This window comes from Parasteatoda tepidariorum, chromosome 8 (genome assembly GCF_043381705.1).
Source record: "Parasteatoda tepidariorum isolate YZ-2023 chromosome 8, CAS_Ptep_4.0, whole genome shotgun sequence".
Taxonomy (NCBI): domain Eukaryota; kingdom Metazoa; phylum Arthropoda; class Arachnida; order Araneae; family Theridiidae; genus Parasteatoda; species Parasteatoda tepidariorum.
The window spans coordinates 86,043,120-86,067,905 of NC_092211.1; the positions used below are offsets into that span (position 1 = coordinate 86,043,120).

The 24,786-nt window shown below is 26.8% G+C and overlaps 1 protein-coding gene across 2 annotated transcripts in view; it reads left to right on the forward strand.

Moving 5' to 3' along the window:
* The window catches only part of LOC107439460 (laminin subunit beta-1), a 57,067-nt gene extending 32,964 nt beyond the window's left edge, over positions 1 to 24,103 (forward strand). For both annotated transcript variants that reach the window (XM_071184323.1, XM_071184324.1), the window contains exons 20-33: positions 666 to 890; positions 3,267 to 3,466; positions 4,380 to 4,476; positions 6,561 to 6,752; positions 8,785 to 8,965; positions 11,052 to 11,236; positions 13,814 to 14,049; positions 15,449 to 15,634; positions 16,792 to 16,980; positions 17,453 to 17,616; positions 18,751 to 18,892; positions 20,262 to 20,438; positions 21,440 to 21,596; positions 22,934 to 24,103. In XM_071184323.1, the coding sequence (XP_071040424.1) occupies positions 666 to 890; positions 3,267 to 3,466; positions 4,380 to 4,476; positions 6,561 to 6,752; positions 8,785 to 8,965; positions 11,052 to 11,236; positions 13,814 to 14,049; positions 15,449 to 15,634; positions 16,792 to 16,980; positions 17,453 to 17,616; positions 18,751 to 18,892; positions 20,262 to 20,438; positions 21,440 to 21,596; positions 22,934 to 23,073 (2,471 nt within the window). In that variant the 3' untranslated portion in view covers positions 23,074 to 24,103. The remainder of the gene's footprint in view (positions 1 to 665; positions 891 to 3,266; positions 3,467 to 4,379; positions 4,477 to 6,560; positions 6,753 to 8,784; positions 8,966 to 11,051; positions 11,237 to 13,813; positions 14,050 to 15,448; positions 15,635 to 16,791; positions 16,981 to 17,452; positions 17,617 to 18,750; positions 18,893 to 20,261; positions 20,439 to 21,439; positions 21,597 to 22,933) is intronic.
* Positions 24,104 to 24,786: the final 683 nt, after the last annotated feature.

Sequence of the window (24,786 nt, forward strand, 5' to 3'; positions counted from 1 at the left end):
GAATTAGCTAAAAAATTTAAAGATAGCAGTACGAAATGTAACCAATAAAAGTAAAAATTTTAGAGAAAAAGTTTGGGAATTTTTTTATTATAAATCTTACCGCTGGTATTTTTTCTTCTGCTTTTTTTAATTAAAATTACAAGTTGCAATTGTGAAAAGAAACAAAAACCCATCTGATGTTTTTCTAGGTTTTTTTTCTTGTTAAGAAAAATCATACTGATTCTAATCTAAAATCCTGTACTGTATTATTTGATTTAATATTCATAAAATTTTCACATTTCATTTCACAATGATGAAATCATTTTGTTAAGGCAAATAATAAGGTCAATCTGCACTGTGAACTTAATTATGAATCTACAGTTCCTTTTCCAGCAGTCAAAACTTAATTCTGCCATTGAATGTTCTGTCATTTAAAAATGATTTTCAATTTTTGAGGAACAATTTTGTAAGACTTTTTTTTGCTTCATACATAAATGGTTTAGAATAGATTACCCATTAAATTTTCTGCAATTTTTCATAAGGTCAAAGTTTAAAAAAATATGAGAATGAATTTATTAGGTCTATTAACATAATGTAGTTATTATTCTTTATATGTGTGCAGTTTAATATTTGCTTTGTAGTATTCAAGAAACATAGTATTATTCAGCAATACTTTTTATTTTTAGGTGAGCGCTGTGACCGTTGTGCCAACAATTACTATGGTCAACCAACTGTGCCAAATGGAACATGCCAAAAGTGTGAGTGCAACAGAAATACTGATGAAACTGTTCCTGGCAACTGCAACCCAGACACAGGAGAGTGTTTACAATGTTTGTATAATACAGGAGGTCATCATTGTGAAGAATGTATGGATGGCTTTTATGGTGATGCGACAAGACAAGAATGTTTAAGTAATACATTTTGTTTTTTATTGTCATTGCCGTTAAACAAGTTATCTTTCTTACCTTTTTTTTTAGATTACGATTATAATATCACAATTATGATTCATAGACTACTTATTGGAAGTAAATTAGTGTCAGGGACTGGGTTAATAATATTCACATAGTTGCAATTAAATCTTACAAATCGAAGATTTTTTTTTACAGTCAACAAGTCTATATAACTTTAGGTGTCACTTGTTGAGAACACAAAAATTTCTGATTTGTCACATGTACAATGCCCCCCAAAAAAGGACAACCCTAAATAACTTTTGATCTAATGATCAGATCTTCACATTCAAAGACGTATTCTTAATGGTTTGAGGGGGTGACCTCAATTATGCTAATTAACCAGAGCAGACGATATTTTAAGTTTCAGAAATAAGACACGAAAACGAATAAACATACTTTCTCTAAATAAACATACCTGGATTGCGGTAAAAATTACAAGGCTACGGAGTTGAACAGTAGTAGTCGTAAACCCGAAAATTGGGCCGACTGTTCAACAACAGTAGTAAAAAATTTTTTTTATTAGTTTAGATATTTAAAGGTACGAAATCAGACACAAAAACGTACTTTCCCTGAATCAATATACCATTTTTTTTCGACAGATTTGGATTTCTGACCTCCAAAACCTAGAGGGTAGCAGTAATCTGAAAAATGTGTTCCCCTTACTTTGGTCAAGAGAGCGGTTTAAAGTTTGAACTTTCTAAACAAATGAAAAAAATTTTGCACACGCTTATAAAATCCGTTTATCCATAGATAATTCTGTGCAAAAAATAAATTTTAGTACATATTTATTATTTTATTTAATAATGGTCGAAAAAAATTTTGAATTGTAAGGTATACAATATTTTACATCATTTTAAAATATGTAATTTTACATGGGAAAATATAAAGTTTGAGCGAAATCAGTTGAATAGTTCTTAAGAAATTAAATTTGAAATATTTTCCAGATTAAATATTTTTAAACATTACCATATTTCCCAGATTGCGGCTTTCCTCTATATTTTGCTGATCAGAAACCAAAATCTGTAGAAATAAAGGTATGTTTATGCAGAGAAACTTTGTTTTTGTGTTTGATTTCGTAACTTAAATTATCGTCTGAACTAATTAATTAGCATATTTAAGATCACCCTTCTGAATCATTATGATTGAATCCTAGAACGTGAAGATCCAATCATTAGATCTAAAGTTAGTTAAGGTGGCTTCATCTAGTGTCATCTACATATCTCAATAAAATCATGTTTTTGACTCCTAGACCATATCAATGATAAATAATAGATTATAATACAGTCAAATCCCCACAATTCAGAGAAATTACTTGTACATGCACAAAAGAAATAACTTGAGCTTATGTTAGACCAATATTTGTTGATTGATATTATTTATTATGTTTATAAATTTTAAACAGTGGTAAAGACATGTGAAGGAGAACTTTAGTAAATGAATAATTGAACTGTGAGTGATCATAACTAGGAAAATTTTTTTTAACAAATTCTAAAAACTGGAACAGATCATTATTAGATCAGTATTTTAGTGGATTAAAACTACTGTTAATGATTTTCTTGATTTTTTTTTAACTATTTGTTGGTAACTTCAAATAGTGGTCACCAGGGCTCAGTCTTGCAAGGGACCATTTACTAGAGTATTCATTTATTATTATAAATATGCCCACATGAAGGTTGAATAAAAGCATTAATTAAGGGAAGTTTAGTGTTCAAACTAAGATGTATTCAAAAGTCATTAGCATGCTCTGTTTTCCTTTCAAATATGTGTTGTAAAAATAAAAAATAAATTACTGACTTTAATAATCAGCTGATAATATATTATTTTTTGAAGAATTTTAATGACTTTTTTTCCAAGATTTTGCACCTGACATATTTTTAAATATATAAAAATAAACTAAATAGGAAAATCTTAACATTAAATTTTAACTCCTTTATTTACGTTCTGAAAAATTCAAAAGCATTATAAAATTTTTAAAATATCCTTTTCTAAAGTAATTTATTACACAAAGTATAAATATAATTTTCCTCATTAAAATTTATAACTCTTCAGTATACTAATGAAAAGTGTTTGAAAACAAATAAAGAATTTATGAAATTCTTCATAATATTTGGATGATATATTGTCCCTAGTAAATGAATTGATTTAAAATAGAATTTTTCTATTCAAATCGGTTTATTTAAATCATGTTGCCGTAAATCAATGAACCTTGTATAGTGAACTTAACTTTCATTGACTAAAATTTTTCCTTGCTATGAAAATTTGCCACTTTAAAATTTTTTATTAAGATGATACAATTCAATTATAGTTATCAATATTTAATTTTTTTGTATTGGCTAGAATGTGTTTGTAACAGTTTGGGAACAGCTGATGTGAATGGTATTTGTGACAAGAGATCAGGACAATGTCCTTGCTTACCGAATGTGGTCGGCATTTCTTGCGATAGGTGTGCACCCAATCATTGGAACATAAGCAGCAGAACAGGATGTAAAGCTTGTGATTGTGACCCAATTGGATCATATGCATCTGAATGCAATGAGGTAAACTTTTTCTGTATTTAAATTCTTATTTTTTTTCTTCGTAATCTACCTATACATTTCTCTTACACCTCAACAAAGAAAGTCTCCATTTTTTCCCCCACAAGCGTGTGAGCTATCATGATCATGTAAACAAACATGTTTAGAAATTTCTGAATGAATAATAATTCTTTTCTCACAGTGACAATGAAAAGTTGAAACAAATAGAGTTAGAAGTTGGGAAGAATTGAAAGGTAAAAAGTGAATAGCTCATATCAGCGAATAAAGTGTTCTATATTATGTTTCAATTATGCTTAGTTGGGAAGAATTGAAAAGTTAAAAGTGAATAGCTCATATCGAGCAAATAAAGTGTTCTATATTATGTTTAAATTATATTATACTTAGTTGGGAAGAATTGAAAAGTTATAAGTGAATAGCTCACATCGAGCAAATAAAGTGTTCTATATTATGTTTCAATTATACTTAGTTGGGAAGAATTGAAAAGTTAAAAGTGAATAGCTCACATCGAGCAAATAAAGTGTTCTATATTATGTTTCAATTATACTTAGTTAGGAAGAATTGAAAAGTTAAAAGTGAATAGTTCATATCGAGCAAATAAAGTGTTCTATATTATGTTTCAATTATACTTAAACGGATTCATTAAAACCTCAAATATGCTAATTGATTAGCACAGACAATATTTTAAATTATGAAATTTGACACGAAAATGTACTTTCTCCGAATAAAAATGTACTTTTTGTTGTTGATGGATTCAGATTTCTGACCCCCAAAATATCTAGGTAACTGTAAACTGCAAATTAGTCTGATCAGGAGATTAATCCAAAGTTTGTAGTGTTAATTTTATCTTTCTCTATTAATTAAAAAAAAAAAAATGAGTTATATGATTTTTCATGAATTATTTATGTTTGAATTTTAGTTTGATGGTCAATGCCCGTGCAAGCATAGTTTTGGAGGGCGTAAATGTGACGAGTGCCAAACTAATTATTGGGGTGATCCACACATTCAGTGTTATGGTGAGTAATTTTTTGCGAAATTTTAATTCAAAAAAGTTTTTTATATTAAATTTTGTTTTATTTAAAAAAATATTTTAAGAAAATTTCTTTTAATTTATTAATTTTTTTTCTAAAGAATGTACATCAAAAAATTAAATTTGTATCTTTAAAACAAATTATAATGTTTTTTTTTTATTATTTCAAAATCTTGATTCACTGGTTTAGGCAAATGTAAACACTATAATTAAAGTAATAAGTTTCATTAATCAAATCTAATAATTTTTTTGTAATGAGGCTCCAAATACTTGATGTTTTGTGATTAACATTCATTTATCAAATTGAAAGCAGCTATTGTTCAAATTAATCCTCAATGGACCAATGCTACATATAAGCTGCATGGCCCTTTTAGTTACTAAATCAAATATCGCATATACCGTGGCCGAAATAATTTTATTATTTTAATTAATCTTATTTTTGCAATTTAACTATAATTATATTATTTTAATTTTAGTTTTAATTCTTTTAATTGTAACTGGCAGGAAGCAAACTTAAAATATGTTTGGAATATTTAGGGTTAATTATCTTTGTGACATAAGGTTTTTTAGCATGAAACAATTAACTTATTAATTTTGGGACATCACATGTAGTCCGTGTTTTTTAAATCATTTTATAGAATGAATGTGAAAAAATATGTGTATTTAAATGTACTTTTCTGCTAGTACAATGTTACGTCAAAAATATTTTGCTGGGAATTTTTTCTCTCTATAATTTAACATCGTTAAGGATGTTGTTCCTTTTATTATTTTTCTTAATAAAGAAGTGAATGAAAATTAAACAAAGGGTAATTGAATGTTTTCTAGTTGAATTTTCTACAGGAAATTTCTTAAAAAGTGGTTTTTAAAGATGAAAACAGTTTTAAAAATGTGACAATTAAAATTGTTTACTCACTAAAATGAAACTTATTTTCTCAATTATTTTGGTATAAAAAACTATAAATTAAGAAAATAATTTTCCTGACTGTTTGCAAGTTGTTGCGAATTTAAAAGATAATTTTAATTTTTTATAAAAGTAAAAATGCAAGGAAACCTTTACTGCATATATTAGTTAAAATGTGCAATCTTTTTCACATTTATTTCACTTTCTTCCTCTTGTTTTTTTTTATTTTTTTAAGTTATTTCTGAGAATTTTAAGAAATAACAACAGTGTCAAAATGTATAAAAACAAATCAAAATCAATTTTAAATCTATGATTAATAAGGGTTGAGATTAAGTGAAGGCAATTGATATTTTATGTGGCATATCAGGAGAAAATTTACCGAAGAATATTTGTTAAGTTTGTTCAGTTGTTATTCTGAGTTTTACTATCTAAGTCATTTTTATTTTAATAGCTTCATTTTTTTCTTTTAGTAATTTAATCTTACACAGTTAAAACTTTTAACTTCATTTTTAATATTCCATTATTCCATCATTTTTAATATTCCAATGATGCAAACATGTTTTGAATGCAATATTTTTATACTCGTTGATGTTTATGATTTGATTACATCTTGTTAAACGCTTAATAAGCATGTTATGAATTATTATTGTAAATTAATATTATATTTTGATACTTTTCACCCCATGAAGCATCTTATAACCCACATGCGGTTCTGCATGTGGAAAGTCTAGTTTTTTTTATTTCCCAAATGGTTCTACATATAGAAAATTACTCTTTTTTTCTAACTATTTGCACAATATTTTCCTAATTTCTAATCGCACAATATTTTTCTAATTTCTAATTGCACTTTATTTTCTTGTTTGATGATCTCATGTTGTACTTTACGATATATTTCAAGAAAAGTGGCTTGGCAACGATTTTCTTTCTTTTGCAAATACTATCAATGCTGACAGAATTTCAGAAAACTCGTCAAAAAAATTTATTTCTTAAGAAAAAAAAAGTGTAATATATGTATCTTACTATTCAAAAATACTGAATACTTAAAAATTTATATTTTGAATATTTTGTCGCTTACAATGATTTTTCTACTGAAACTGCAGTGTTGTGATTAGCGTTGCTGTGTAGTTTTTTTCTCTACTCCTATTCATAATACCCTTATGCTTTTGTAGCTTGTGAGTGCAACCGTGAGGGCTCTAAGACGTTACAGTGCAGAAGGGATGATGGTTCGTGTGTGTGTTCAGAAGGCATTGCTGGAAGGAACTGTGACATGTGCGCCAGAGGTTACACAGGAAAGTCACCTTTCTGTGATCCTTGTGGAGAGTGTTTCGACAACTGGGATTCTATTTTACAAGAACTGAAAGGTACCCATTTCATTTTTCTTTTACTTCGCATAATGTCATAAATTACCTTGAATCATAACTTTTCTGCTGGTCATTATTAGGTTTGAATAGAACTTTAAAACCATGCTGACTTCAATTTATATCATAAATAAATGCAAATTATTTTATTTTAATAAAAAAATTAATGACAACTTGGCAGTTAAAGTGTAAAAAAATTAATTAGTTTTTACTCAAAAATTTATTTTGACAGGCATGGAGTTCTATAGTCAAAGATATTTGGAAACCTCTGGCCATAGCATTTTATGGCAACATTTTCTTATTCTAAGAAATACAATTTTTATTTTTTGTCAAATGATCTAGAAGTGACAACTAAATATAATATATTGTTTTTTGCATGAAATTAACTTTGAAATTTTAAACAAATTTTAAAATTTGATGCTGAAATTTTTGGTTTGGTTAAATATTTTTCAAGATACGGCAAAATGCTCAAAAAGTGACGTTAACATTAAGGAGCCTAGATTTATGACCGATCTCTTCCTTTTCATAGTCATTGTATCGTGACTATCAAAGTCAAAAATAAAAATCCATTGAAAAAAGGGCATGTTTTTGCACTGAAAGTATGTTTTTGTGTTTGATTTAATAACTTAAAATATCATCAGTTTGAATGATTAAGCTCATTTAAATTTAACCCCTTAAATCATTAAGATTGCTTGTTGGTATGATAAAAACTGATCGTTAGATCAAAAGGTATTCCATTTCTTATTTTGCACACTTTACTCTTTTTAAATCATGCACTGTTGTGATACCTTTTGAATGTTGACAGTATGACATGTAATTGTTATATTTTTTAAATGATAAACATCGGACATGAGTCATTATTTTAGTTAATGTTATCTTATTTATTTAATGCTCTCCTAGGACCTTTCCTTTCTCTTCAAGGTAAGATAACTCATTTTTTAAAAGAGAGAATGTTCTATTCAATGCTTAGTTAAACAGCAAAATCAATATGTTGCACTTTAAATAAATCATTTTGTTTTTCACTGCATAATCAAACTTTTCCCCTCCTTTTTTGATAATCTCTATTTTTGAATTAGTATACAAAATTAATTTTTTAATAAGATTGAAAAATCCTAAAAGAATTTCTTTTTTATTTATTAATGAGTCTGTCTAACATGTATTGCGCTAGTTTGCTACATTGCATTGTAAAATTTTAACTGTGATTATAAGAAACTATGTCTATAAACTGACTGACACAAATTCATGAAACAATTGTTTAAAATCTTCTAAAAATAGTGACTACATTTCAAAATTAGTTTGTAGTCACTATATTTAAAAAAAAGTAGTTGTAGTTTTGGTGAACTACATTTGTAATAAAATAGTTGTAGGTGTAGTTATCTACAAAAAATGTGGTTTTACCTGGCACTGATAATTATATTGAATTATTTAGTTAAAGTATTACTAAAATGTAATTTAAACTTTTACTGAGAACTGTTAACTAGGTATTATTTTTTATATTTAAAGTTGCTAAATTTCGGAAGAAAAGACAAAACTCTCTTGTTTGAAAAAACAACTAGAAAATTCTTTCAATAGACTCTCTTCTTTGCAATTCTCAATGGTACAAGTATAAACTACTTTTAGGTTATTGTTTTATTTGGTTTTTTTATTTGTTTAGTTGACTTTACAAATTTATAAAAAATTTAAACAAGAAGCCCCATTTTTTTCATCCAGATACCATTTTATTATTTATTTAAAATTTTTTAACTCTGATGATAACTACAAAGCTATTGATGTGTTAATTTTATTAGAAATTGTAGGATTTATTGGAATTTGGGGATAAATTGTCCGACGTCTTTACTGACAATACAAACTTCATGTGGCTTATTCAAAAATGATTACAAATAAATGCAATAAAAAATATTAGCTTTCTTTGTTTTAAAAACATCTTAAATGTTAATTATAGTTAGATTTTATTTTTAGGTTTTATATATTTTGATATATAAACTCTGTATCTAAATAATTTGTAGTCACTTACCATTGCTTAAATGGTTTTCAGATCAGACCAAAGCTCTGTTAGATGAAGCTAGTAGGATCAAGCAGACTGGAATTACTGGTGCGTATTCAAAGGAATTTGCGGAAATGGAAGGGAAACTCGAAAAAGTGAGGGAAATTCTCGCTGATGCAAATGTGACGGGTGCCGACATCGAAGATTTGAAGCACATGGTGGATCAATTGAAGTAATTGCTCTTTGTCACTTAAGTGAAAGTGTGCAAACCAAATCATATGTGAATAACACTTCGTTTTTTCAACCTAAGTAGTGTTTCCCACTTTGTGATTTTAGTTTTCAGAGTTTTACTTGTCTCTAGTTTTTATTTCATTTGACCAATATTTACAAAAAATATTGTTCAGTCAGAGTTCTCCTTAGGAATTAAAATGGACTGGGCGCTGCCTCTCTGAAAAGGACATTCATGCAACACCAATAAAATTTATCAAAATGTGTAATATTATGTAATAACTGAATTCCATCTTCAACAATTTTTAACTTTCCCTCTTATACTATTTTATATGTATATTTCAAAAAAATTATTTTCTCTCATTATCAGAATAAGAAAAAAATTTGTAGTGTATAGAAATAAATAAAGTCTGGCTGATAGATAATCTCTGGACAAAAGTTTTTTTCAAAAAAAAAAGTAAACTAAAAAAAAATATTAATTGATAAACAACTTGAAGGATTTTCTATGTAATTTAAACTGAAAATTATGAGAAAATAGACATTTAAAGTTGCATTTTTTTTAAAAAAAAAAAAGTATTTATTTAAAAAATAAAAACTACAAAAAAATATATTAATATCCCCCTTCCCTGTGAAAAGAGATACTTATAAAAATTTAATGAGTTAAGAATAATCCTAACAATATTAATATTTGTAATGGTAATCAGAATTAAACCTATAAATACAGATAATTTTACCAGTGTGTGATTATTATTTAAGCAGTTAATTAATTTATTTACAAAGAGAAACTGAAAGTAAAAAGGCTATGTTTTTAAAAGGATGGGCTTCTTATTTTTACAAAACGGACAAAGAGAGGGTGCATTTATGGGGTTTGAAGGGTAGGCAGGGCTGACTGCCTTTCTAAAAGCGCTTAGGGAGGACACTGGTATGTCAGTATTTTTATTAAATAAATATTCATAATGAATTATGTTCATTATGTTAAAAATTTTGAACCAATGAACACACGATAATGTGATTGTTCTGCAAATTGAGAAATAGCATAAGCAGAGGCAAGGGAAAAAATATATGAAATAAATATATTGTTATAAAGATAATGAAAGGTTGTTTACTTAATATTGTTTATATTTGCCAGTTCTATTACATGCACATCATTCTGTGAACTGACTAATTGCGATGTGAATGGTTTTCAAGTAGATGAAACATTATATAATATTAAAATAAAGATTATTCTTTTTCTAACTATGCGATTATATTAAACAGCTGTGCTTTTTGTTTTTCTTACAGTGTTCACAATTATTGAATTGGTGTATGTTATAAATCACAATAAAGATAAATGTAGTTTTATTAAATTAAAATTTAAAGTAAACTAAAATGACTTAATTTACAAGTTTTGTTTCTCTAAAACAGCTTTGAAATTTTTAAGACATTTTTGCTAGTATATTACGAAAGTTTCAAATTTTTTTTAAATAAAAAATTAAAAAACTTATCTGGATCAGCTTTAATAATATATTCAATTTGAGTTGAAAATATTTTGTTATAAACTTTAAAAACTTTCCATACTTTTTAAATTTTATCTTCAATCTAACTATTTATAAAAAATCCAAAATAATGTTATTGAAAAAATTTTAAAAATTCATTATCTTATGTCTTTGTAACTGTAAATGACTGCTTGTTGACTTCCACCATTGAATGCTGACAATCACATAGTCGCTTTGGTAAAAGTCTAGTTAAGTGTTACTGCCCGGTATACCAAACACTGATGTTTTTTTAAGGTTCAGTGTCACTGCCGGGTATACATTTGCCCGGTACTCCAAACACTGATGTTTCTCCTAATCTATCCTCAGCAGATATTAAAATATTGAAAAATGTAATAATATCAATGAATAAATTAATATCAAATAGGATATAACTAATATTTCAGACATAAACCAAAGTGACTGTGATTGTGGACTTGATTTCAGTCATTCACTGTAAAATTGTTACAAGTTACTTAAATAAATTGTATTTTTTATGAAGTTGAATTTTTAGAATAAAAATTTTTGTAATCAAATATTTTCTTTATTAAATAAAATTTTTCTACTAATGTTATTTAGACAAAACTTGACTGTTACTCAAGAGCACTTAGATGTAATCGATGGAGAACTTAATAATACAACACAAAGGATTTATGATGCTAATTTAGCACTCACCGATTTACGCAAAAGAGCTGATGAGTTGACAAATGATGCTCAATCATTGAAAGATAATGCAACTGCATTGCAGGAAGCTAATGTCGAAGGTAAAGACACATGCAAACGTTTCTTCATATGTGTTTTAAATTTTTTTATTTGCTATACTGCAATGTAACTTTAATTAATGGAGTATGTTGAATAGAGTGTTTTGGTTTAATTAATTCTTTTCATTCAAAGTGTTTTTAATTGTTTTCTTTGGCAAAGTAATTGTAATTGTGTTCAAGTTTAAAATATTTTGGTCCCTCTTTTTATTTAGAAAAAAAACTACATTTGCTTCTTTTTTTGTGAAAATTTCATTAAATTAAATTGTTAAATTTTATTGAAATTTACCTTGAAATTTTGTGCAATTTATGTATAATTGTTGTAAAATAATTTGTTACTAAAGTGTCGATGTGCTTTATTTTATTTTTTAAAAAAATACCTTCTTTTTTTGTGTGTAGTATTGATTCTTATATTTGAATTTTAAACTTTCTTTGTTGTATAAATTTATGCATTTAGCAAATAGATTATTCTCAACAGTTAATCAGTTATGTAAAATTTAAAAATTCATTTCAACTCATTTTCTTTTTTAGCTAATATGAATTCACATTTTTCTTCTACTTTAAAATTAATAAACAACTGTATTATTTAAAAAATGTTACATGGTGCATAGCGTTTTTAAAAAGTGCTTAAAGGTGCTTACTTTTTATTTTGTTTTTTAAAATCCTTTAAAGGTGCTTTTTTTATTGTGCATTTTTAAAAAGTGCTTAATTTTTTATTTTGAAATATTTTTTCTTTACCGTGTCAATTTTCTCCACGTATTATCCAAAAGCGTGGTTTTAGCATTGTTCTTTTCAACGTTTCCACAATTCATTCAAACACAATGCATTTCGGCTTACCGTCGGTCCTCCACGTATGAAAGCGCCAATCATTTTACATGTTTGGTGAAATACTTGCGGGTCCACATGTACATATATACTGAGATGGATTCAGTGGGAAGGATTCTTGCACTCTAATGTGTAATACCTGATGCATTTTGCAAGATTTCTCGATTTAAGGCTTAATTTTCCCGCCTTTGAAATCAAACTGAAAATTCTCAATCTTTTTATGGTGGCTAATGTAATCAAGAAAAAAGAGTTCTCTGTCAGAAACTAGTTATTTTGTCACGATCATGTTAAGTCTTTTGAAAATAGTTTGCATTTTGATAATGTATATGCTGGGAAATTATAATAATGATTACACTGGGATTTTTTGTTGTATTTATACAAATACTTGATCTTACACAATTAAAGTGCATAGATTTCAAATCTGAAATAAATTTTGTTCCTAAATCTGCTAAATTTTTTTTTAATTTTAAAAATGACATTTCTAGTCAGTTATCTGTTGAAATGTATAAGTTTAAAAACATAATCAGGGCTGATTGTGCTCCGTAAAAAATCCGGATTTCCGGATTTTTCACTAACAGTGATCCGGAATTTCCGGAGATCGAAGGTCCAGATGTTTAAAAAAATCATTGATCGCAGAAGTTTCCGGAAATCAAATTTTCAAAGGTGGAACTTAAAAACACAGTTTATTTTATTTGTTTGTGAGGGAGAGCCAGAGAGATACTTTATAAGCTTATATTCATGATTAATATTCATGATTAATATTCATTTTTTATCAGTAAATAGTTGTTGTAATCATAAACTCAAGAAAGATATACATATTTGTAAATTTCAATTACTTCTCCAGGTCATCATAGGTATGTATAAATGGTACAGGTATGTGTAAAAATTTAAATATATTTTAAGTAAGCTAAGAAATATTGAGAAAAAGGAAAAACTTTATTTAAATTTTTTTCTAATTTTTCAATTTAAACTGTTTTTTTTTAAATTTTTTTTTTAACTCAAGACTTTTTAACTCAAAGCTACTTTAATTCTGACTTGGGCTCACAATCACCCCTGCATAATATAAATTAGGATGTCTCATAAATGTTGCGACTAACTTCTAAGCTAGTTAAGGCACATCGTCATGATTAAAATGACATAGGAACCCACGATTGTAAATGTCGTCATTTTTGGTTAGAGGAGCTTCCTTATTACTACCTGTTCAGAAGCACACAAAGAAGCTATTCCTATTAGGGAAGCGACCCTAGCCTCAAACAGTTGGGTTCCTATACTTTTTTAATCATAATGATGTACCCTGACTCCCCTAGAAATTTGTTGCAATGTTTATGCAATGCACTGTTACATATAACATTTTTAAGCTTGTACATTTTGACAAAAAATATCATTAAAAGAATTGTAACTTGGAGAGAGAAACTGATTGCAGATTTGAAATCAACAGTGTAAAAGTATCTAAGATCTGTTAAAAAATCTCATGTGAATGGAATTTTTTTTTCTTGAGTGGTTTATTAATTGTACTGTGAATTGATTAATCTTATTAATCTGTCAATAAATAAATTGTTGATTGATTTATGATGTGACGATAATTATTTCATCCAATTGTTGAAAAGTCATTACACACGTTTAAAGTTCAATCGTTTATTAATTGTTTTAATAATAAACAAAAAGAAAACATTAACTTTCAGAATACAGAATTCCTTATTTCTAATTGTAAATTATTTGATTAAATTATGTATCTTATAATTTTTTTTCAATTTGTAGGTGCATTCAATATAACAAAGGATGCTAAACTAAGATCTGACAATGCAGATAATAAAGTGAGAGACTCTCGTGCAGTTCTTCAGGAATCAGAAGGTCATCGTCGTAGAACCGAAAAACTGTTGAAAGATGCTACCAATCTATACAACCAAACTTATCTAGAAAATGAAGCCGCACTGATGAAGATTGCCGGAAAAATTAATTCTATTGAAAATGCTATTCCTGATCTTAACAACATTGTAAGCAAATTTCCATTTAGTACATTCTGTTATCAATAGAATATTTTAAAATATATACCTGTATTGAATTTTTACTATCATCTTTAAAAAAATTATAAATTTTTTAAAGTTATAAACTCGTATATATAATCATGAGAGTCTTAGATATGGTATTTTTTTACTTTTATCATTTTCTTTAATTTTGTAGATTTCTTTTTGCCATTTTCCAATTTTTTATTATATTTCCAGGGTTAATAAACATCCATAGAGTAAAAACTTCTATATCATACACTTTTCAGAAAGTCAAGAAGTAGAAAACATTCAAATGATTTAGTCCAAAATTAATCAAGTTGTTTGAAATAGTTTTAAGAAAAAAAAAGTTGTTAAAAGTTTTGGTTTAAAATAGTTGTTTTAAATTGCAGTGTTTTTTAATGTTGCATGTTTTACTTTTCTAGTCTGTAAACACAACAATATATATATATGAAAATTAAACAATATATATCTGAAAATTAAACAATTTACAGTGAAACCTCAAGAAAAGACCACCTCTATTTACCACCTCTTTTGGGAGGCACGAAATTTTTTCCACAGACTTTGTGTTGAAGAAAACCTTTAGGAAAGATCATTGAAACCTCCCCCTGCAACCCGACAACCATCTGCACCAAATGCGAAAAAGGTCACATAAGGATGCACGAAAAACTATAAGAGCAAAAAATTTAACAAAACGAATTAGCATATTAAAATGTATTCAAAATATTTGTGACATTCTTATTTAGAGAGCTCTTTTTAGCGATACAACCTCATGTTGCAGTCATAGTGCGTTAAAGACGATGCTCTCAATGATTTACTTTTAAGGTTAAATTAGAAAAGAAAGTTATTTTAATAAAACAAGCATCTGAAGCAAACCTCTTCTCATATATTAAAGCTAACTAATTTTTATGATATAGAATTAAATGCAAACTTAAACAAGAAACATAATTGCTTATTTATTAAAATAGCTTCATCATTCATAATTGGTAATTTATTTTTTACACATATTGATATCAGTTGAGAATAAATGCTAAATTTTATTAATTGATACGTCTTTTCGTGACACCAACACCAGTGGCATTTCCGCACCAAGAAAATGACACTGGCTAAAATTAAAATCGTTTGTGAAAAATCAATAACAATTTTGAGGTCAATGGAGGTGACCTTTAAAAACGACTCACCTCCATCAACGGCCATTTTATTGTGTAACAGAGAGTGGTCACTCCCAAGAGGTTTCACTGTATATTATTTTTATACAATTATATAATCTATTCAGGTAATAAAAAATATATATATATATATGTTTTGTGTGTCTACGTAGTAATATAATTTTTTAATTTGTATATATTTTTTAAAATATAATATGTAACTTTATAATTATTGATCTTAGGTTTGTGGTGGACATGGTGGTGTGACAAAATGTGATTCATTGTGTGGAGGTGCTGGATGTGACAGATGTGGAGGCCTGGGTTGTGGTGGAGCCGTGACTAGGGCTGACAATGCTTTCAGTTTAGCAAAAGATGCTGAGAAAGAAATAAGAGAAAAGGAACAGAAAGCCAAACATCTTCTGGGAGAAGTAAGATTATATTAAAATTTGTTCATACCATTTTTATTTCTGATGTAGCACTAGTGGATTGATGCTTCCTTTCCACTAAAATTTTAAAGTTTTGATATTATTTATTTTTAAAAATATATATATATTTTTACTATAAATAAGCTTTTATGTTTCTTTTTTTCCTTAAAAAAAGTTTTGTGGTCTTGTTTTTTCTGAAAAAAAAAATAATAATAATAGTTTTTAATTTTAAATTTCACTAAACTTTTCTTCATTGAGTATTAATGTTAACTCTTGATAATAATAATTTTCAAATTTTATTTTTTCTTTAAAAGTAATATAAATTTTAATTTTGTGTTTCATACTTTTATTTTGCTTCAATTTATATTAACATACTTTAAAAAAATAATTTTTCTTCAAAAATAATAAGTTTTTATTTCATGTTTCAATTATTTATTCCTCTCTATGTTTAAATTGTTACATCTCTCATTCTATTAAAAATGAGATTTATTTTCAACTTTATACTATTTTTATTGAGAAGCATTTTAATACCTAAGTAAACTTTTAATGTTTATATCTGATAACAACATAATTAGTTTAGTTAGTTTAATGAATGCAGAATCCACACGAGTTAACAACATAAAAATGTTAACACTTTTGAGGGAAAATGGTATATTTTTTAGACAATTTCAAAAGTTTTTTTACTTGGTTAGACTTTAATTAAATCTGAATTATATGCATACTTACTCTTTAATGTATATATTGAATTATATTTATTTTTTTCACTCATAATGTGAAAATAACAAAAATATGTTTTTGGAAGAAAAAGACTTTCTTGCTCCTACAATCACCAGTTCTATTGCTCAATGAATGCATTGCCAGTTCTATTATTGTACATATTTCCTATTGTGTTGTTGGATATATTGACAGTTGAATTATTAAATATGTATATTACTATTCAAATTTACTATGAATTGTTGGACATATTTTTATTGTTAAAAATGTATTTTATTTTGCCTAATTTATCTGTAAATGAAGAATGTTCAGTTTAAGTCAGATGTTATAAGTTTGTTCTTTTAAATCCAAACTTAGACATTTATCTCTACCAACAGTATAGATTTTTTAAATTTTTTTATATTTATTTAGAGAGTTTTATTGAAATATGTGTACTATTATTTTAGATTGGAGAGGCTAGAAAGGATGCTAATGAAGCTTTAGAGGAAGCTAGATTAGCTTTTGAACATGCTCAAGCTGCAAAAAATAGGTCTGAGAATGCAACTGGTGTTGTTGAAGATTTGTTAGACAAAATTGAGCAATTTCTGGAGGCTGGAGGAGCCAAACCAGCCGAAATAAGAGATTTTGCTGAACAGGTTTATAATTATTCATTATTGTCTATTGCTCATATAAAATTGGAATTTAGAATTTCAATTTTGTATTATTTATAGTTAATTTTTTTTTTAATAATTTTAAAAATTTTATAATTACATTATATTATGAAACTCTTTTAACAAATAGGCAAGTTAAATATTTATTCTTAAAATGTCTTTTTCTAAGTTTAAGCTTAAACAGAAACAAGCAAATATTTTAATGTTACATTTTGAACTTTTTCTGCCCAAACATTTTGATTAAATTTTTTTTATTTTCTTTAAACATTTTGTTTCAAAATTTATCATTTTCTTTAATTGGCATTGTTTATTATCATTAGTTTTGATTTTTTGTATAAAATGGCTGCAAAAAATTATTTAAATTGATATTGATTTTTTTATAAAAATTTTGTTCAGTAAAATTTAAAAAAATGTTCTTTTTCATTTTATTGAATTTTATTACAACATTCTTTTATAGACTTTGCGATTATCAATATCTTTGGAGCCTGAACAAATAAGTGGACTAGCCCGCCAAATCAATGAAACAATTGCTAGTCTTACTAATATTGATGCAATTTTGAATGCAACAGCTGGAGACCTTGGTGAAGCTCAAGCATTGAAAAATAGAGCAGATAGAGCTAAGTAAGCAAATTACAATTTTTCGATATAATTAATGAAATTACCCCACTTCTTGTTGAAATATATTATATCTGTGCAGCAAATTTTGACTATGAATTTGTTATATATAAAATTATGGAATTCCCAATTTTTCTTTGATTTTTAAGCATTTTTAATTTCTTTACAATCAAGGATGATTTTTTCTTTTCTTTTTATTATTGCTGAATCATTTATTATATTATTTGGTATGAATTATTTTTTACATATCTTGCATGTATTAGAAACAAATAGACTTTCAATACGATTGTTACTACTGCATTGTCAAGTTTTAATAATAGATAATTTATGCACAGACAGCTTCCAATCAAACGTGCTATAGTTAGTTTTGCATCACTATGGTTGCTTTTTATGTTTATGTTTTAATTAAATTAGATATAACTGTTGATAACTCATTTTGATAAATGTAAAATTTAAATTTCTTCGTAAAACTTTAAACTGTAAATCCTATTTTTTGCATTTTGATTTTAGCAATGAGCCTTGCAGATAAACTAAACTGTGATTGGTAGTTTGGTTGTTATAGTTATTTTTATGCATCAAGGCTACCTGCCAGTATTTAAGCTATTATGAAGTATTTTCCTGGTGTTAGTGAAATACCAATTGAGGTAACATTGTAAGCAGAAATTAATTCACATACAATCAAAACTTACAACACAATTAGATAACTTGCAGGCCTTCGCTAAGCATGCTTAAACTATTTAAATGCTTTAGTAGTCAAAATCATTTTAAATTAAATTTGTAAAAAATAAATAATAATATTTGCTACCACATTAAATGTAAAAATAAAATATCTTAAAAAATTCACAAGAGTTGACGAGTAGGATAATCTCTATTGTGCTTCCATATTGTTATATTGTGCAATTATTATTTAAGATTTTACTTGAATATTTAAAATTCTAACTTCCTAAATTTAAAAAATAAATAAATAATTAACTCTATGTTAAATATTAAAAAGTGTTTGAAAATTGGTTCAGTAGTTTCTCAAAGTTTCCTATTTTCACAAGGGCATGATCGAAGCAGTCACCTTCTCCAGCTAATCAAACCTAGTGGATAAAAGAATAATTTTACTTAGAATAATAACTCTTTTATATATGATTGCAGGGATAATGCTGAAGCAATTTTAGATACAGCCAAGCAGGTATTAGAGGCTTTAGAAGAGGCACAGAAGGCTCAAGATCGTGCTGAAGCTGCGATTGAAAAAGCTAATAATGATATCAAAACGGCTGACATTGATCTCAATGAGGTAATTAGAACCCTATTTATTGGATATAATTTATTTAATTTTTGTTAAGTTTTAATGGAAAAAATACTCTAATGTTTACCTTTTATATTTATATTAATTCCATTTCCTTGTAATTATACTATGCAAATCATTATACTCCACAGTCTGCTAGTGTTTTTCTTCTTCAAAATATGTAGTTTTGTCTAATGGCATATTCTTCGTCTTCCACCTGCACTACAGCTAATTTCGTGCCATATCTGTCTCAAGCAGCTTTACAATCAGCAGCTCAATCTGTCAGACACCACTACTCTCCATGTGTTAACTTTTACACTGTCCAGACACTTTTTCACATTATTTTAACTTTATTGTATGTGGTCTATCTCTCTTTTTCCTTCCAGCTTGTGAAAAGTTTTATTTTTACTGTGTTCTCACTGTCTTATCTATAAACATGACCAAGCCATCTTAATGAACTTCATTAAATTTGGTGTTCTGAATTTCTTTTTTAACTTAAAATTGTATCTCATTCTCCCTTAGTTGACTAAAAATTATTCTCAAGATCTTTCTTTCAAATATATGTAATCTATTATCTCTTTATTTGTTCATTGTCTAGCACTCACTTCCATATAAAATCTATTTTCTTTTGATTTGTTCATTAACTAGCACACTCTCACTTGGATATGTAAACTATTTGTCTTACTAACATCTTAATGAGTTGTATTTTTGTTTCCATACTCAATTATTTTATTTTAAACTGTCTTCTTAATCCATCATCTAAGAGCCATATTCATTCCGTTGTTAATTTCTGTTTTAATGTTGCTATTGTTTACAGTTGTTATCCAGTATTTAAACTGATCAATTTTTTCAAAAACATTCTCCATTATTTTCAGTGGTGATGAATCTGATGTTTTGCTTGTTTCTGCCATGAATTTAGTCTTTTCTTCTTTTAAACTAAGATTTGTAGCTGCAGTCACCAGAGCTCCTAAACCTTTGATTGAATCTTTCTTAGTTCTGCGTACAAACGATATAAATACAGCATATGCTAATAATTGTACTGACTTTTAGGAAATAGTTTTCAGAGATATATTACCTCTTGATATAACATTATCTTTATCTAGTTCCCTAAGTATTGTTTTTACAAGGTTTTATTTAAATGATTTCCTCTTAAAAACAATAATATTCATTGTGTTATCAGTCACAATTACATATGTAACTATATTAAACAAAAGACACCAGTTTTAGAGTAACTTACCGTGAAATAAGTTAATTTTTTTAAAAGTTGCTAATTGGAAATGGATGACCTTAGATAAACTATTTCTAGATGAGCACATAAAAATGGTTCCCATATCAGCTTTCTAATTATTACTAATTATCTGTGCTTTTTGTATTTCAGATTGGCATTGAAACTGCTGGAGCTCAGGAAATAGCTAATAAGTCTGTGGACGATATAAAGAATATGCAGGATAGGTTGGATAAACTGAAGAAAAAGTTTACTGAGAATGAGCTTAATGCAAGGAAATCAGCTAATGAAGCAAATGTTGCCGGTAAATTAGCAGAGCAAGCAGAAGGGGTAAGAATGAAGTAAAATATTTGACTGATAGTAAAAGTATAACTGTCTTTGTTTCAAAAATAAGAGAAAATTTTCTTTTTAGGTTTTAAAGTTGTCATTCTGAAACTTATAACTGAGAACTATTTGTGTCTCTTTGAAATGTTAGATTATTTTATTTTAATAGCAATCCTCTGTCTAACATGATATTTTAATTGTTCTTGAATAATTGCTTTGTTGTGTTAATGTGTGTGGTTTTTTTATTTACTGCTTTACAATATGCAAGTAATGAAAAGTTTATTTACATTAGTTCAATTACAATGTTAACTTTTTCTTCTTCTATAAAAGATGTTGTAAGGTAGGATTCCTTAATTCAATGTTACAAAAAACATCATTTGAGATTTTTTTCAGGTAAATTAGCAGAAGTAATTAGAAATGCATTACTGCTAAATATTTTCTTCTACATTTCTGTGAAGTCAACAAAATCTTTCTTTGATAATTTAAAGCATAAGTTAACGTAACAAAGAATGCTAAACATGATTTATAACTAGGGTCCATACTTGAGTAAAATTTGCAAGAAACTAGCATTATGTTTTTTTTATCAGCAAAAGTTACATTGTTGAAAAATTTTACTTTACCCAATTTTAAGTTTTAAGGAAATCAATCCGCATTAATCGTAGTTGTTATAAAGCGGGCGATTGCCATGAAAAAAAACTTGAGAAATGAAATAGTTTAATTTTAATGGGTAAGAAAAGTTTTTGCAAGATTTCATCGTGTGCTTATAACATAACCTTGGATAGCTAAACATTTGCCAGATAGAAAAAACTTTCCCAGTTTAAAATGTCTTATTTGAAGAAAAAATTTTCATATATTACATTATTAATTAATAAATTATCATAATTTAATTTTTAGGAAAAATATTTAATTTTTCCCTTAGTTTTTGTTTTAGGTCAAATGTTGATAATCTTTTTTATTATAAAAAAAATATTTCTGATTTTTGCTAACTCTTATTTTGCTTTGCGTAGGATGTTCAAGACTTAGAAGACAAATACAATGAAGCATCCCGTGCACTGGATGACAAGGCTAAATTGAGTGGTGAAAGAAAAGAAAGAGCTGACAGGCTGAGGGAACGTGCCAAAAAACTTGCCGAAGATGCTAATGGACGTTTAAATGAGTTACAAGGTAAGATTAAACCATGCTTTTCATTCCAGTGTTTAAATGTCTTTCATGTTTTGATGAAATTCTTTGAGATTTATATTAAGTTTGACATTCACTTACTTTTGACATATTCATTGATGTTCTAATATTAAAAAGCAGCCTTAGTTTCAAAATCTGGAGAATTTTTTTTTAAATGAAATAAAAAGTAACCTTTCCGTGATTAAATTCTTATTTACCTATCTCAAGCTGTGTTTTAACATTGTAAATAGTTTCAGAACTAAAAGTGAATGAACTAAAATTGTTAACATTGGTAATTATTTTAATTTTTATTATTTAAATAAGATCTGAGATAGGTATAAATCTTCACAGACCTGATGTTGTTAGGTTATTTATGGGAGGTTTTTTGTGCTTTCTTTTTCGTCCAACTCAAATGTAAATTATTTTTACCCAAATGTAATTTTTGGGTTTTTCCACATTACGCAGTTGCTATGTGCTTAGTGGATTGACTTTTTTAACCTCAAAACCTGTTTCTTATTTTTATTGAGTAATAAATACAGTAGACATTGCGGGAACTTTTGAATATTTTCATTTTTGCGAGACGGAGGCTGGCTGTAGTATAGATTAATAGAAATAAGTTTATAAAAATTTTTTCTTGGTTTATTCCTAGGAAGTAATAACTTAATTTAAGCTTTTAATAATGCTACTATTTAATTTATGCTATTATTTAATTTTTATCAATGTATCACAAAGTTTATGGAAATGAAAAACTTTGTATTCATGGACCACATTGTAATAATAATATATATGAGGGTCATCACTGAGCATTTGTTATCTCGCTAAATGCGATAAAATCGTAAATTTGGTGAATAAAATTGTGTTTTCATGAATGATTTTTTCACTGGAAATAAAAATATATATTCAAAATAACCTCAAAATGAATTTTTCTAAATAAATCAATTTTTTTATTTTGATAACAGTAATTTTTGGTATATGCGCCACATAACCAATTAGAATTGGGTCCTAATAATATAAGCTTGAAACAAACTATCGTAAAATACAGAGTAAACCCCATAAATAATTCGATGGGGGAAAAGTTTAATCTTAAAAAATTTTTAAGATTTTCATTTGGCAGAGGCTTTTGAAAATTGGGGAATACTTTTGATATTTGACTATTTTACTGGCTAATAATTTAAAATCCTTAGAGTTAGCACTGTATGTAAACATTTGAATAATAATGAAGGTTTTAACATTTTCAATATCAAATCTAAATTTTTTTAAATATCATTGACTTAGGGTCCCATTGAGATCTAGAAATGTTGGGCTTTTTAACAACTGTTATGAAATAAAAAAATTTATTGCAGGGGTCGAAGATGAATTTGACGAAAATGAGAAGAGGCTGAAGGACTTCTCCGATTTGCTCGACAAACTAAACGCAGAGATGGAAGACCATTTGAATGTTATAGAAGCTCGATCTGCTTATTACAGTGGTTGTCAAGGCTAAATTAAAACACTTTGTACTTATTTGAAGACTCAAAGCTTACCTTAAAGCTACCTCTAACAATCTATTAACACTTCTGATCTGCCTGTACAGTGTGGTTGCCAATACTAAATTAACTGTCTTTTTCTTATGCATTTTTGTTTACAGTTCTACAAAATATTGTCTCTTTCTGTGCTTGATTTTCTCAGGAAATCTACCTTCTGTGAAGGAGCTTTTTTTAAATTTTTTTTTTCTCATGTGAAATTTATATAATTCCTCCTTTATGCTCCATAAAATACATGCGTTTGAATTTTTTTAAAAATTCCATGTGTCTTGCATAGTATAATTTATGGTTTATTACTTGCGTATGCCAAATTTAGAAAGTTTAAGAAATTCAATATAAACTGATTTGCCAGAAGTATCCTAAAAAAATTAAAAATGTTTTATATTTACTGTAATTAAATGGAAGTGTTTTTTTATGATAATCTCGTTACGTTTATTTATCAATGAATTAAAGATGCAAACCAGTGTAGGTTTAAAAACAAGGTAAGTTTGATAAAATCATTATCATTAATTCAATGTTATAATTATAAATATTTTAAATAAAATTATTATAAAATATAATTGTTATAAAATATAAATTTATGTAATATAAAATTATATAAAATATTTTAAGCTTGTTATTACAGGTTCAAACTTTGTTATTTAGTAATTCTGATTGTTATTTATTATAAAGTATTGGATGATGAAACTGAATTGAATGTTAAAATCAAAAGTTAGTTAGGTATTGTTTGGAACGTAAAGCAGAATTATACATTCTGTCACAGATCTGTATTTATTAATATAAGCACTTATTTAAGTTGATATAAATGCAGTTATAATTATTTTATTCAATATGTACTATAATTTCATGTTTTAGTTGAGGTTATATTTTATAGTCAAGGTTATGTTTTGTATAAAATTAGAGAGCAAAATCTTTCAGTATTGAACTTCCTTAACTACGGTGTTAAAAAAGATTTATAATAAAAAACTGATCTTGACATTTAAAAAAAAAGATTAATTTCAGTGCTTGTAATTTTTGATTCCTGAAAGATGTGTGGAAAACAAACAGTGTCACAATTACTTTAGAATATTGTCAACTAATTTGAAAATATTTGCACTTACAAGTATTTAACTATAAGATAAAACAAAATTTAATCAAACATTTCACACTAAATTGAAATAATTAAGTAGAAATATTACCTATTGACTACGAACCTGTATAGGTTAGCATCTTTTAAAATATCTTTTAAATTTTATAGCAATCAAACTGTTATTTGAGCAAAACAAAATCATTTCATTAAAAAAAAAATTTATACATTTTATTAACTAACAAATATTTTTTCAGTCCCCTTCAGCTTTAAAAACAAATTAAGTATTTCCTATTTTATCTATGTTTCAAATATTCTACAATATTGCTTTTTTGCTTATGAAAAAAAGTTCTGCTGTTATGGATTTATTTATTTTAAATAATTATTATCCTTTTATCAAGTGAACAAGCCTTATTTGGTGCTATTTTATTACATTTGTATTATTGACAGTTCAAAACAAAGCTAAACATTATTGACAGTTAAAGCGTTAAAAACAAATTTATATTGTTGACAATTTTCTTTTTCAGCTCAATGTCTTATGAAATATAACACTTACTCTTTGTAAATAATGTATTGAAATAATTTTGATTATTTACTCAATCAATGA